Raw genomic sequence first — 15,573 nt, forward strand, 5'->3', positions numbered from 1 at the left:
TTGCCTTCACACACAAACATTCATGCAGTTGGTTATGTCCCAAATATTTTGAGGGGGAAAACCAGTTAATTCTCACCAGTGAGAAGGGCTGAACATTTTCTCATTTTGGGGATGTTTATAGTTTAAAAGATTGTTTACCCAAATTATTTTTTGTTTGTTTTTTGAAGAACTAATTGGCTTTAAGCGATTCATGAATCAAGCAGCATCCCATCTAGCAACTAGAAGGGCGCTTCCCTAAATGAGTTTGTAATAGCCATTTCTAGCCCCCCAAAATGTTCTACTTCTTTCTTGGAAGGAGAGGGTAGGAAACTCCGTTGTGGGGTCCTCACCTCCTTGTAATGCCTCCCTAGTTAACTCCTAGGAATGTAATTGTTTCAATATTGTTATTTATCCCAGTGAAGAATCCCTGTTCTCTATGGCCTGGTCTCACCAAGGCTTTTGCCACCCAGTTGTACTCTGCACCACCAATCAGCATTTGTGCACTCTTGCCTTTTATTCTCTCTGACCTCTGCTGTTCCATCTGCCTTTTATACATGTGGCAGTGTTCTGGGTGCTTACTCTGATCTGGAGCCTGAAAAAAGTCATACATAAACTCAGCAAATAGTGATCTGCACCTTCCACTTTACTAGATGCTGTAGGAAACTTTCAGGGAGCATGACATTCTTAACTTCAAAGATGCTTGCAGTCTATTTAGTAAAGCAAAATATGTAGGTGATACAGAAGTTAAATAACAAAAGCCAATACTGGGCGGCCCGGTGGCTCAGGCGGTTAGAGCTCCATGATCCTAATTCCGAAGGCTGCCGGTTCGATTCCCACAGGGGCCAGTGGGCTCTCAACCACAAGGTTGCCTTGACTCCTGCAAGGGATGGTGGACTGTGCCCCCTGCAACTAACAACTGGCAACTGCACCTGAGCTGTGCTCTCCACAACTAAGATTGAAAGGATAATGACTTGGAAAAAGTCCACACTGTTCCCCAGTAAAGTCCTGTTTCCCTTCCCCAATAAAATCTTAAAAACAAACAAAAAACAGAAATTCTTAGAAGAAGAAAAAAGAATGGGGAAAAAAAGCAATCTCCTTTATTCCTAACAGCCTTGCAGTGGGTGGTATTGTTTTCATTTTGTAGATAATAGAGACAGAAAAGACCCAAGAAACTTATCCAAACTCCCAGTTAGGTACTGGGACTGCTATGCTTAGGCTTAGTCGTTGGGTTTAGGGCACTGAACTACCTGAGATGAACTGCTCAAGGGCATTGGCCCACCACAGAGAAGGAGAAAAATAGTGACGGGGGTAAGGGGATGGCGGCTGCATTCCATCAGCCTAATTCCATCACACACCACTCTTCCTTTCTCCATCTCCCACGCCAACCCGCACCACCCCCGTTTAAAAAAAAAAAAAAAAAAGTCCTGTTATTATTGTAATTAAATAATTTGGAAGACAGCAGCCCCTTTTGCATAAAACTCGAATCAAAACTCAACAAACCCTCTTACATAATAAAGCAAATTTTACTGAGTTATAATCCGTGTGCTCACTAGAGCGAGCCTACTTTCCCAGTCTGAGTTATCCCAGATTTGCCTTAACAATTTATTCCCAAACACTGGGCATTTGGGGAGTTTTCCGTTTGCTGTTTTAACACGTGATTTCCCACAGAGATAGACGTCTGCATTTAGGGACTGCTATTACAACGCAGGGAAGATACTATATCCTCGATTCAAAGAACAGGGCACTTTTCTGGTTATTCGACTTAAAGACCTAACCTAGCGTTTGTGCCAGCAGGTTCCGAGCCCCGGCAGGCACAGCCGCCCAAGCGATGTCAGCCGGCAGAGGTCACCACTGATTGGCTCGCGTCTTGGCCAAGGGCAGCGCGGCCTTCCGCGGGCTGCTGAGGGGTGATAGGCTGCTGGAGACCCACCCTCGCAGACGGTCGTGGGCAGCGAAGCCCGGGATTGGTGGAGCCCAGAGAGCTAGCTCCTCGCAGCTGCGGCTCCCGCTCCGTTGCAACGCAGAGATGGCGACTACGGCTTGGTTCCTGGGACGGCGCGTTGCAAGCTGGAGGCTTCGGGCATCGCTGTCGCCGCTCGCAGGCCTCGTTTCCCAGCGGGCCCACTCTCTGTTGCCCGTGGATGATGCGATCAACGGGCTAAGCTCGGAGCAGAAGCAGGTAGGGAGCTCGACCCCCTTCCGACCCCAACGCCTCCTGGCCCGGCCCCACCGTCCTGCTTCGTGGTCGCCTCGGCGCTCTTCTGCCCAGCGCCCACCCAGCCGTGGCGTGTGCCCGGCTGCCGGAGTTAAATGAGGAGTGAAAGATAGGAGTCACCTCTATGTGGCAAAAGGGCCCTCAATCTGTCTGAAGTCCCCTTTCACCTGAACACTATCTAAGGCTGTGGTTCTCAAACCTGGTTAATTATCGTCCCCAAGAAATCTTTTTCGAATACACACGTCCGGGGTTTTGAAATGCACAGTGTAATTTGACCCCACTGAGTTAGAGCAAGAAGTTGAACAAAATACATGAAACATGCTATTACAAGTGGAGCCGAACTAGAGCCCTTTCAGGAGAAGGAGACTGTTCACTTGGACAGATTTCCCGGGAAACAGGATTCTCCTGTGCCTACGCCTCCCGGAACTCCAAAGACCACCTGGGTTTACAGTCAGCCGACAGAGCTTTAAAATCACCTTGAACAGAAAGGGTTCCATCCTACTCCTCAAACTTTCCTGTCAAGAGGAGTTTCTAATCTCTTTTAGCCAGCGTTTAGAAAAGAACCTGTAATGCACCTGGAACAGAAGGGGTTGGGGCTGGAGCACAGTAAGTGGGGGCAGGGGACAGTACTGGGGAAGGCTGGAAGGGTCAGCTCATGCAGGGCCTTCTAGTAATAGTAAGTTCAGTGGAAAGCTACGGAATGATTTTATGTAGGGGACTGGTATTTAAAAAATAATCTTCAAGCTGTCTAGTCTGAGGACCTCAAGAAAAAGGGGTGAAAATCATCTCCAAGGAAGCATAAACTAGTGGTCCTCTAAGTTTCTGTCGGATGCTGTTTGGTGAAGTTACTTGTGGACTGTTTCCCTGAATGTATCCTCAGTGGTGGAGATGCTGTCCTCAGTGGCAATAATGTACTATTTCAATCTGTCCACCTTTCCCTCTAGCTTCGTCAGACCATGTCTAAGTTCCTTCAGGAGCACTTAGCCTCCCAAGCCCAGGAGATTGATCGCATCAATGAATTCAAGGACCTTCGAGTGAGTTCTGAGGCCCACACTGGAGGGACAGGGGGGCAGTCGAGGAGCTAGGTGGGGCTGGTCTGGGAGTTGCACAGCTACCTGGAAGGGCTCCCAGTCTTCCGGTAAATGAAACCTCCCTAAGTATGCAGCCCGTTTCTGTGAAGCATTTGGATTTCCTGTTCCAGGTGTCCAGGCACCTGTGACGGGCTGCCTTCTCACAACTCACTGTGCTCACTTCATTCTGTTGGCAGGAGTTTTGGAAGCAGCTGGGGAATCTGGGAGTTCTAGGCATCACAGCCCCTGGTGAGTATAGTTTCTTGCCCTAGAGAGAACTTTTCTCGAAGGCCCTTTAACACCGGTCCCAAAAGAAGCAAGACAGGAGGGGAAAGATTATGCTCAAAGAAACCCAGCACTTCCTCCCTCTTGGATCTGAGAAAGCACCCATGGACTGTCAGCCCAGAATACAGCCTTCTATTTCTTTAGGCAGTGACACTGATAAGGCAGAGAGTAGGCTTTTGTGGTCCACTTGGATCAGGATCATTCAGACTCTTGAACTCAGCATGCTTAATCGCTCCCCCAGGTGATCCTGGAGCTGTCTTAGTACCTCAGTCTTACTGTCTCCCTTAATCCCTAAGCTCTGCCCTACCAGTAGCATCCAGGCAGGACTACTCAAGACAGGTGTGTCCCTATGGAGACTACCCGTGTCCTCTGCCCATAGCTTGGCCCTGGAGCTCGTTTGGGAGCAGATGGTGGTGTGAAGGAGAGGGGTGCCTGTCTGAGCCTCCACATAAGGTGGCCAGATGATGTGTTTAATAGGCTCTCCCTGGGCCTGCCCTAAATCCCCTGTGGGTCTTACCACCTATTTCCAGGGATAAAGGGCAGGAAGCTGGTGGGCTCTGGTTTAAATGTTGGCCTCTGAAGGAGAGGCCCAGCCTAGCTTGCAGTGCCAGTAAATAGATGAGCCAGTGGCCTCACCAGCCAAAGCCTGGATGGAATACCCTGCTTCGGCCTGTATTCATTGGGCATTGGAATAGAGCTAAATACAATACACTTCTTACATCTTCCCCTCACCACTTCGGAGACAGTTCTGGGATTTGAGCTTATCACAGAACGTTATATCATGACTAATGATAAAATGAAACCACTTAAAATTTAGACCACCTTAATGGAAAAATGGTAGGGGAAGGCCAGTGGGAACTCCCAAACAAGGCTCCTTCTTCCACTGTGTCTTAGGGGTTTATGAACCCTCATAGAGCGTATGCTTCTGAATCAGATGGTATTTAATGGAAAAGAGAGGCAGTTAGAAGTCAGATGAAAACCCTTTCAAGGGGGAACCTCAAAAAGAAAGCCAGATATGAGTTCTGGTTTCCACATGGTTGTCCTGGTGGCTTTTTCCAGTGTCACTCACCTTTGGGCTTTCCTTCCTGGAATTGCAGAGGTCGGGTCAACTTTCCCCTAGGGCCTTGGATAAGTCTGACTTCTTGGTCAGAGTGAACATGTGTGCAGACGGTCTCACCAGGGTCTACCCAAATAGCAGGCCAGGGGGTTGGTACCAGATGACCCAGCCACGTTGATTTTAAATCTGCTACTAAGGAAAAAGCAGTTTTTATGAGCAGTTCTGAAATTCCCTACCAGCATTTTTTCTGCCCTCTGTTGCACTGCCCACTGGATTTTTTTCTCTCAGGCTGTGGCTCTCCTGTCCTCTGTTACTAATCTTGTCTTTTTTTTTTTTTTAACTTTTTTCATTGAGGTATATTGATATATAACAATGTGTACGTTTAAGGTGTACAACATGTTGGTTTGATAATCGTGCTTCTTGAGGTCCAAACTTATGCTATGAAAATCTCACCTTCCTCAGGCCTTTTACACACACATGTCCTTTGCTTTGTATGTATTCTTAGTGCTTTGATCCTCCCTCTTTGTGTTTCTTGGTTAAACTCCAGGTCCTCTTCTTCATTTATTCATCTGCCTCTGCACTTCCAAATAGTGGATACTCAGGTTCTCTTGTCTTCATTAAGAGGTCTCTCTGGGATAAAGCAGGAGTTGCAGTGACTGGAGTGAACCACACTTCCGCTGACAGAGGCAGCAGACAAAACCAGTTCTGCATATTCGTAAACAGAGCCCATGGCATCGACCTGTTGACTTTGCTGGGGCAACTTGGAATAGGGGCGACCAGGGTGTTTCTCTGCTGTCAATAAATGTAAGGTTCCTATCAATGTCCTGGTTTAATGTGGACTGCCTTTTCCACTCCCCATTACAACTTCCACTCCCAGTCCAGTATGGCGGCTCTGGCCTGGGCTACCTGGAACACGTGCTGGTGATGGAGGAGATATCCCGAGTTTCTGCAGCGGTGGGACTCAGTTATGGTGCCCACTCCAATCTCTGCATCAACCAAATTGTGCGCAATGGAAATGAGGCCCAGAAGGAGAAGTACCTCCCCAAGGTGAGGAAATGGGAATGGAGAGATATACCCTGATGTCACTGTGCAACCACCGACGGCAAGGCACCCTTCGCCACTGGCGAGGGCAGGTCACACTTGTCTTCTGTAGCATGCTGCCCGAGCCAGATATGGTTACTTTAGGAAGGGGTCAGGGCGTTGCTTTCAAATACTTCAGTCAAAACCCTTAAAAATAGGGCCAGACCTCCTGAGTTGCTCACTGGACACCATTTTCAGAAAGCACTTTAAGAAACAGAAAACTAACATTATAAGTGTCCTTTTGGATCTAGTGTGATGACAACCATTAAAAATTCAATGCAATAATACTTGCTGATCACTTAGTTACACCAGGACCTTGCTTCATGCCAGAGATACAGAAAGTAATTAACCATACTATCCTTGCCCTCAAAGAACTCACAGATGATCAGGAAGGGGGGATAGAAATGAGTAATCGTAATATGGCATACTGAATCAGAGGTCCAAAAAGTGCTATATGAATACAAATGAAGAAAATCTGTCTGAGAAGACAGGGAAAGCCATGGAGAAGGTTCACCAGCTGAAAGGAGCCTTGAAAGATGGCATTCTGCACTTACTGTTCCTGGGACAGTTGCTAGGGGCTTTACAAATGTTTATTATTTGAACAAAAACCTGCGGCATTGCTAGTGTAGTTCCCATTTTTAGGATAAACATAGGAATACTGAAGATAGAGATGTTAAATTCCTTGCTCAAGGGCACATCGCTAGCTGGTATGGGGGGTTCTTTAAGACTACGGGAATGACTAGTAATAAAACAGCATTTTTATTATCATGTCACTTTTTTCAGGTAGCTGAGTCCTGCTAAAGTGTTTATTTTCCAAAACAGTCTATTTTAATATCTTGAAATCTTATTTGTATTTGGCATTTTCTTACTAAGCATTTTTATAGATCGTGCAAGAGAAAAGCAAATCACCTCCCACTGGAATTAGCCTGTGCTTCATATCAGTATAATATAAAAATAATATTTTTCACTATTTAAAGATTATTAACTATCAGACAACTCTCTAAGACAGCTGTCCTATTACTTTTCACATTCAATGAAGTCTTTAATTTTATCAATAAATCAGGAAAAGAAAAACAATAAAGCTATTTCCATCTTGAGAAAAATATTTAGGGCTCTCCATTAAATCCAGTGCCAAGTATTTTGTTTGTTTATTTTATCTTAACCTGCATTAAGATGAAATTTTTTTTTTCTTTTTAAGATTTTACTGGGGAAGGGGAACAGGACTTTATTGGGGAACAGTGTGTACTTCCAGGACTTTTTTTTTTTTTTTCCCCAAGTCAAGTTGTTGTCCTTTCCATCTTAGTTGTGGAGGGTGCCGTTCAGCTTCAAGTTGTTGTCCTTTCAGTCTTAGTTGTGGAGGGCGCAGCTCAACTCCAGGTCCAGTTGCTGTTGCTAGTTGCAGGGGGCGCAGCCCACCATCCCTTGTGGGAGTTGAACTGGCAACCTTGTGGTTGAGAGGACGCGTTCCAACCAACTGAGCCATCCAGGAGCTCAGCGGCAGCTCAGCTCAAGGTGCCATGTTTAATCTTAGTTGCAGGGGGCGCTGCCCACCATCCCTGTGGGACTTGAGGAATTGAACTGGCAACCTTGTGGTTGAGAGCCCACTGGCCCATGTGGGAATCAAACCTGCAGCCTTCAGAGTTAGGAGCACGGAGCTCTAACTGCCTGAGGCACCGGGCTGGCCCTGAGAAATTTTTGACTTGGTCTAATTAGAAATAATGTACTGAAGGTCAACTATAATTTATATATATATATATTCATAGGATGTAAAGTACAGCATAGGAAATATGGTCAGTGGTATTGTAATAACTACGTACAGTGTCAGATGGGTAGGCTTGTTGGGGTTATTTGTGAGGTGTGTCAATATCTAATCATTATGTTGTTTTATACACCTGAAACTAATAAAAATAATTTTTAAAAAGATATAACGTACTGAAAACTGTATTACTGGTTTCTTTCTATGCAGCCTATTGATGCAGGTAGAATGGCAAATTAGCTAAATAACGATACCTTGTAATGAAATGGTGGAATAGACGCTCCCTAGTTTTTCTTACCTATCTAATTATGTTTCTGTATCAGGTGAGGTCAGAGTGGTTTCCTCTATTTTTGAGGTGAAGCAACTGAACACAAAGGTCAATTTAAAAAGCAAAGAAATATTTCACGAGTTCCACAAAAGGCAAAAAATCATGGAAGACTAGAACTTGCTTTGCTTGCAAAGGGAATGGGAAAAGGAGAGAGATTTTTCAGCCTTGTAGATACTGGGCTTCTCTTATAGCACTTTACCAATACCCTGGTCTGGAGGGAAATTTGAAGGGGTGTCATATGAACAGGCAAGAAGTATCTGTGAGCTCCTCTAGGTACTTCTGAAGTCATAACCAGACCCTTTGGGGTTTTCCTTACAGCTAATCAGCGGTGAGTACATCGGAGCCCTGGCCATGAGTGAGCCCAATGCTGGCTCTGACGTCGTCTCCATGAAGCTAAAAGCAGAAAAGAAAGGTGAGTCCTCTCTTGACTTGGAAGCTGAAACGGGCAGAGGGACGGACTTTCTCAGGCTAAGGAAGCAATCACTGGGTGGCCACCTCTGCTGGGTTTCCAGAACTGTTTCCCAGCTGGGCAGCTTTCTGCTTAGCAGCAGGTCTGTGGACAACTGGCTGAGATGAGCCAACACAGACGGAGTAAGTAGCCAAATTCCTGTTCTCAGGAGATCACTATGTCCTGAATGGCAACAAGTTCTGGATCACCAATGGCCCTGATGCTGACGTCCTTGTTGTCTATGCCAAGACAGATCTGGGTGCTGTGCCAGCTTCTCGTGGCATCACGGCCTTCATCGTGGAGAAGGTGAGTAGAGGGGATTGCACGGCAGGAACTTTTTGTCTCCTGACAGCGGTGTCAAAGATAGATCCCTTCAACCGTGATCGCAAACACGGTCATTGTGTGCTCTGCTAAGGCTCCCTGCGGTGGGTGTGAGGCAAGAGCAGGCTTAAAGGAGTGTGGCCAAAAAGTGGAGTCCAGGGAGGATGGGTCAAGTCTGAGATTGGTGGAGCCGGCCACACAAAGGGGGCCAAGAAGATGAGGACTGAAAGGAGATAACTGGACTTGACAATCGGATGTCATGGCGGGGGGGGGGGGCTGCTGAGAGCAGCGATGGGAGACTAAGCTGGGAGTGGAGACTGAATAAAGACCGCACCTTCCGAATCTTGACAATAAAATCAAGAGGGAGATAGAGCAGGAGTTAGAATAAAAAATTGGGAGTTTGAGTTTGTTTTTAAGAATGAGCGAGAACTGAGCAAATTTTTGGTAAAGAGAAAGGAAAATAGGAGAGGGAAAACTTGTGATGTGTGGGAGTAAGTGAGCAAAACACAATGGAGAGTTGAGGGAGAAGAGATAAGGCTGGATACAGGTGATGAGGGAGGAACCTCTGCTTGATGACCTTGAGGTGGGAGGCCAGGCATTGCAGGGCTGGGGACCGTGGGGTGGGGGAGTTGGTAGAGCGTCGTAGAGGTTTGCAGTACCCTCCCTAGGGAGACGGGGAGAGGAGCTGACTACAATTGGAGGACATGAGAAGTGAGTAGCCCAAAGGGCCTGGCTAAGATCAGAAATCTCAAGATCGTGTGGCGCCACTCTCATCAGCCAGGAGGTGAGGGGAGCAACACGTGCACTCAGCTGGGCACTTGACAATGCACACTGCCTCTAATTAGTCCAGGTCAAAGCACACAGGTAGTTGAATGGATTCTGGATGAGACTCAATTAGGTACAGATGACAGAAGAACAAGGGGGCAAAGGAATTGAATGGGCTGATGAGAGTGTCTTGGAAGTGATTTCCCTGAGGAAAGAAAGCCAAGAAGGGTCAGGAGGACCCCAGAGATCGGGTGTTTGGGAGAACTGCTCCCGTGAGAACGCAGGCTAGCAGCAGAGGAGGCTGGGGTTAGGGTGGGGTGTTAGGGCTGGAGCTTCCAGGAGTGGAGCAGTTGTGCACAGGGTCGGGGCTCAGGGAGTAGGATGCTGGCCTGTCGTGCGAGTAGAGGAACTCGATGCGAAGGTGGGCGTTGCTCAGGGGTCTTCCCTTTACTAGGCCCCCTTGGGGCCAGGTCTGTAATCAAGGTCACTTTCTGTTTCTGTAAAGAGTATGCCTGGGTTCAGCACCTCCAAGAAGCTGGACAAGCTGGGGATGAGGGGCTCTAACACCTGTGAGCTAATTTTTGAAGACTGCAAGGTTCCTGGTGAGTCTTTGAGAAAGGATGAGCCCCTGTCCTGACCCCTTCATAAGCTGAGAAAGCCCATCTTTGGGTTACAGAGGCTCCCCACTGTTAGCTTATCAATGACTTAACGGCTAGACAGTGGGCCTGCCACTGCTGTCCTTCCCACTGGCCCATACGTGTGGGGCTGGGGGCCTGTTGGGCAGCTATTTTTCCTGTGTGCCTGACTGTGGCTGCAGTATGGATTGGATTCCAGTCTCTGGAGTAGAAAGGTAAGATCTGCCCTTGCCCACTAATGTCCTTCAGACATCCTTGTTTGTACGGTTCCCTGGACAGCGTGTGTGAGGTATTCACTGATGATACTAAAAAACCAGTACAGACCCTTCTTTGTCAGCACAAAAAACTCCAAGGCCATCCGGGGTCCTGGCTTCTGGGGTGGAGAGGCGCTCAGCAGTTTGTCACTAGGGCTGAATAGCTCGTCTCTTAGACGAAGATTCTTTCATGGACCACCCTTGGAGGGGAGGGGGTGGGTGATACTGGACCAGAGCAGAATCAACCTGGAGAAAAAAGTAATTATGCACACAGATGTAAAAAGAACTAGGAAGGGGTTGGATGACTTCTAGACCACATTAGCTTTTCTTCTTTCCCATCCAAGGCAGTGAAGGAAGAAAAGGGGAGGATCTAAGGATCGGGCCTTTGTGTCTGGTCTTACGGAGTGGGGGTGTCCATCTAGCAAGCTCCACTTCTGGTTGGAAGTGGTAAACTCCATCCTTTTCTCTCACCGGAACCCTAGTTGAAGGTCAGGTGACATATTTTTGTGCCTCGTGTGGGAGCCATGGTACCAAACCTAGTAGCTTTTATAAAAGAGAGTCTGTAGATAGCCCTCTTCCCTCTGACCAGCATTTCTCCCGGCAGCTGACAACATCTTGGGCCATCAAGGTAAGGGCGTCTACGTGCTAATGAGTGGGCTGGACCTGGAGCGGCTGGTACTGGCTGGTGGGCCCCTTGGGTGAGTATGAGCTGAGCTTTTGGACTCCTTGGCAAGTGGTACCCTCACAAACAGCAGCTGCAGCCATCCCCTTGTGAGCCAAGGAGGGCTGCCTCCTGGCAGAGGCGCCTTCTCTCTTGAAGGAAGAAAACCTCCTCCTAAATGTGTAATTTCACATTGAAGGGAAAGATCATTAGGTAATAGAGAAAAGGCCTGAGGAGCAATACTCTGTTACTTGTGTTGTGAAACAGGACGCCCGGGCTCTGAGGCCCCTCTATGCAGGGGTCCTGCCATTCTGTCTGATCTCAGGGGAAGGGGCACAAATCCTGGACAATCAGTGCAGCGACTAAGCAGGGGTGACAAATGTCCTCACGCTCCATTTCTCCTCCCTAGAACTCCAGCTCCTTGTCTCACTGAGCTGTCCCCTCAGGGCTTCCCACACTGGTATTTTGCTACCCCAACTGGCAGTGGAGGAATAGTGAGGCACTGCCCCCGGGTCTTTCTCCTTCCCACAGGATCATGCAGGCCGTCCTCGACCACACCATTCCCTATCTTCACGTGAGGGAAGCCTTTGGCCAGAAGATCGGCCACTTCCAGGTGAGTGGAATGCTTTGCTGCAGTGTACACGTGCCATTTACTATCCTTCCCCAGCAAAATGTGTTCGAATGCTTGTCAGACAAGCTTCCTCGGCATGTTACCTGGCTTTGAAAGTTGTCAGGAAGCTCATCACATGTCAGCTCACTTCCTATTTGAGATGAATGAACTAGGCAATAAGAGTAAAGGATGAAGCGTGCAGGTTGCGGGGAGGCCTGGGGGAAAGGGAGTGGCATTTTTAGTCACACTTTCTGGTCTGAAGACACTGCAGGACATTGATGAGGGTGGTGGTGGGTGGAGGGCCGTTCAGGGTGCAGCGGCAACCCTCCAGCTGCATTTCCACACCCGCTACCATCTATCTCTGTGATCCTAGGCAAGTCCCATCTCCTCTCTGTGCCCTGATGTCCCCATTCCTGGCTGTCAGGTTGCTACTGTTGACCTACTTTTGGTAACTAGGGAGAGTTTCTGAGAGGCATGTGGCTCTAGCATGTTGACTTGTGACCTCCCTTTGTGCCCAGCTGATGCAGGGGAAAATGGCTGACATGTACACCCGCCTCATGGCAAGTCGGCAGTACGTCTACAATGTCGCCAAGGCCTGTGATGAGGGCCACTGCATTACCAAGGTAAGGGCCAGTCCCGGAGAAGGCAGTGGGCCAGCTGCTGGGACTTGCTGTCTGCATGGCCTTTGCAGAGCCCTGCTGACCAGGGCTTTCCTCCCACAGGACTGCGCGGGTGTGATTCTTTACGCAGCAGAATGTGCCACACAGGTGGCCCTGGACGGCATTCAGTGTCTTGGTGAGTGGCTCCCCACCCCCCACCCCAGGACTGCGCCTTGCTCCCAGAGTCTGTGGCTGCCTCTGGAAGGAGGTTTCCTCCTCACCCCTCACTCTGAGCTTCAGCTAGCTGCAGTAGAGCTGATGCCATTAGGCTCCTAGTTACTAGGAGGACAAGGAAAAGTAAATGAGAATACAACTTACAGAGGCCATTAAGTTTCCACTACTTTCAGCAATGCCCTCCTCTCATCCTCTCTCGCCAAGTTCCGCCTCGTCCTGTGGACACTGGGAAGTGGGCAGAGAGAGATGCCTCAGAGGTGGGACAGTCTTGTGTCAATGCTGCACAGTAGTTAAGAGCACAGACTCAAGCCAGATGGCCTAGGTTTGAATCCTGGCTCTGCCACTGACAGGCTTTGTGACTTGTGCAAATTACTTTCCCTCTCTGGGCCTGGCACCAGTAAGTGCTATGCAGTATCTCCTTGTCTCGCTTCTCCATGTCTGCCAGTGGTCGTCCCTCTTCCTGCCTGCTATCTTCCACACTCTAGATGGCCTTCCAGCCCCTGTCCACCCACCTCCCAACTAGGTGTTCCCTACACCGCTCCTTCTAGCCATCTTTTGCTGTTTCTGTTTAATCCGTCTCTCCTCCTCTGGCCTGTTTATATATTCTTGGCCTTCTGTTGCTTCCCTTGTTTTGCCAACTGCCTATCATTTTTCCTGTTGTCATTTCTTCTCTCCCTAAACCCCGGCTGCAGGTGGCAATGGCTACATCAATGACTTTCCCATGGGCCGCTTTCTGCGAGATGCCAAGCTATATGAAATTGGGGCTGGGACCAGTGAGGTAAGGCGGCTGGTCATCGGCAGAGCCTTCAACGCAGACTTCCACTAACTCCAAGACCTCTCACCTCTCCTCCCAACACCTAGAGGCCTTTGGAAGTAGAGGTGTCACAACTCTACTGCCTTGCCCGAGGCAGGCCCTGCTGCTCGGCTGCCCTTCTTGAACTAGTCATCTGGCCTCTGTATGAGGTTGAGTTCTCCATAACAGCTACCAAACCACTGTGGGCCTCAGAGCCACACCAGCCAGCCCGCCAGCCCAGGAAGAGCATTCAGTGGGTTAAAATGGACTTGGCAGGAAGCACAGTGGCTTTTCTGGAGCTGGTTGGGATGGGTTTTGGGGACTCTATGCTCTTGCTCTCTGACTTCCAACCCTGACTCCCTCTACTTCCCAGATGGGTCACCTTAGGGCAGGCAGGTGGCCACCCCTTTTTCTTAAGCAAGCCTCTGGCAGAGAGTTCTCTGCTCAAGTACACCAGAAACGTTGCCCCTCTCCATTTATTTGAACCTGGTAGCCTCTTTCAGGGGGAAGAAAACCCCAAAACCTTTGTTTCTGCCAATTTTCATCAGCCTCCAGCAGCCTGTGATCAGGTACCCCGCTGCAGCAGCCCTTCTAGCCTGTAGGGCTTCATGCTGTAGGGCTGAAATCTCACCGTGATGAGGTATAGCTCTGGGAATAGGCATCTCAGAACACCTGTGCCACCCAGAGTCCTCTGTGGGACAGAGGCCAGCATGCTTGTGAATGTTCAGATGCTGGCCTCTGTGGCAGCACCTTTGATCCCTTTGGCACTGCTCTGCCACCGCCATCATCTAGTCTTGGCCATGTGACAGCCCACAGCTGAATGGGCAGCAGGCCTGAGTTGTCTGGCGAGTTGTCTGACTTGGCTCCAGCCAAGGCTGCCTGTGGACATTTCTCTGGATATCCTATGGCTACTTTTGTTACAGCTGCACAGTGGCTGCTGCCATTTTGTATTAAACATATTATGCAGCAAACCCATCTGCTTCTACACTGCTGTTTTTGGGGAGAAGCAATAGACTTGCTACTGCCGCCTGTCTGGCTCCAGCCCCATGTCTTTGAGACTGGCTGGTCCAGGTCCTGCCCCTGCCTTCCAGTCTGCTCACTGGTGAAGGGTGACAAAGGTGTGGAATCAGTCCTTAGGAGAGAGGAGGTCGCTGCCTCTTTCTCAGATCTCCCAGGGATTTTTAAAGGAGTGAGGGAGACCAGAGTGGTAAGAGTTTTAGAGCTAGAAGGAAACTCATACATTTCTGGAAACCATCCCCATGTTTTTTAAAAGGTCAAGATAATTTGATTTTCCCAAGGTCAGAATTCGAGGTATAATTCAGATCACGAGAGATGGGGGTTCTGAGAATGCCAACCTGGGGCTCCACTGCACAGCTGCCTGGGTGGAACAGAGAAGAACGTGTGGGTTATTCCAGCCCCATCTAAGATCCCTAAAAAAGAGAACTGTTTTTCTTGGCTCTCAGCCCAGGAGTATGTCTTCTGACTTTTGCTCCTGGTCTGTAGGCAAGTGCTCTTGTACCTACCCCAGCACAGTTCCAACCTGAGCAGAAGACCCAGGGCTTGTGGGACTGTCCCTTCACTTCCCCTCCCTGCCTCCTGCTATGTTGGAGGTGAATGTGGCTAAAATGGTAGCCTTGCTGCCTTTAGTGTGTGGCTAGAACAACCAGCCTGGAGACATTCAGAATGTGACAGGATCGGATGGTTTGTCTAGTCAGCTCTGCCACCAACTTGGGGAAAAAGTTACTGTTCTGATGCTATATGTGAAATTGCTATGTTTAAAAATAAAGCCAAGGGCCGGCCAGGTGGCTCAGGCGGTTGGAGCTCCATGCTCCTAACGCCGAAGGCTGCTGGTTCGATTCCCACATGGGCCAGTGGACTCTCACCCACAAGGTTGCTGGTTCTACTGCTCGATTCCCGCAAGGGATGGTGGGCTGCACCCCCTGCAACTAAGATTGAACAGGCACCTTGAGCTTGAGCTGCCGCTGAGTTCCTAGATGGCACAGTTGGTTGGAGCGCGTACTCTCAACCACAAGGTTGCCGGTTCACCTCCCGCAAATGATGGTGGGCTGTGCCCACTGCAGCTAACAACGGGCAACTGAACCTGGAGCTGAGCTGCGCCCTCCACAACTAAGACTGAAAGGACAACACCTTGACTTGGAAAAAATCCTGGAAGTACACACTGTTCCCCAATAAAGTCCTGTTAAAAATAATAATAATGAAATAAAGCCAAACAGAACAAAGAAAGTGTAGCCTGAGTCATGAATGGATGGGCAGAGGGCACTTCCACTTTGGTTCTTGGGGGAGATTCTGGTTGTTTACATGCATTGTGCAACTATAAAACAGCTACCACCCCTGCTCCTTCCTGAGGCTGCCTCTAAGTCCACTCCAGTTATAGGCAGGTCATACTAGCAGCGGAGCTCCCCTGTTGACTGCCATCCCTGTTTTCCTACTGCTTGCCTTATGGGATGGTAACAGAAGCTATG

At 48.9% G+C, this 15,573-nt stretch overlaps 1 protein-coding gene across 1 annotated transcript; it reads left to right on the top strand.

The window, feature by feature from the left end:
- The first annotated feature begins 1,943 nt into the window (after positions 1-1,943).
- IVD (isovaleryl-CoA dehydrogenase) lies at positions 1,944-15,334 on the top strand. The gene is made up of 12 exons (XM_019725490.3): positions 1,944-2,158; positions 3,139-3,228; positions 3,462-3,513; positions 5,484-5,653; positions 8,089-8,182; positions 8,388-8,524; positions 9,810-9,906; positions 10,798-10,891; positions 11,386-11,467; positions 11,983-12,087; positions 12,187-12,259; positions 12,990-15,334. The coding sequence occupies exons 1-12, from the start codon at positions 2,006-2,008 to the stop codon at positions 13,121-13,123; spliced, it is 1,281 nt and encodes a 426-aa protein (XP_019581049.2). The 5' UTR covers positions 1,944-2,005; the 3' UTR covers positions 13,124-15,334.
- The last annotated feature ends 239 nt before the right edge of the window (positions 15,335-15,573 follow it).

This window comes from Rhinolophus sinicus, chromosome 3, assembly GCF_057876585.1.
Source record: "Rhinolophus sinicus isolate RSI-liver-muscle chromosome 3, RSI-T2T, whole genome shotgun sequence".
Lineage (NCBI taxonomy): Eukaryota > Metazoa > Chordata > Mammalia > Chiroptera > Rhinolophidae > Rhinolophus > Rhinolophus sinicus.

Bases quoted from the DNA above. Each gene is read 5' to 3' on its own strand.
- IVD (XM_019725490.3), top strand. From the start codon at position 2,006: ATGGCGACTACGGCTTGGTTCCTGGGACGGCGCGTTGCAAGCTGGAGG. The intron at 2,159-3,138 runs GTAGGGAGCTCG...CTTTCCCTCTAG, and splicing joins TAAGCTCGGAGCAGAAGCAG to CTTCGTCAGACCATGTCTAA. The intron at 9,907-10,797 runs GTGAGTCTTTGA...TTCTCCCGGCAG, and splicing joins TGAAGACTGCAAGGTTCCTG to CTGACAACATCTTGGGCCAT.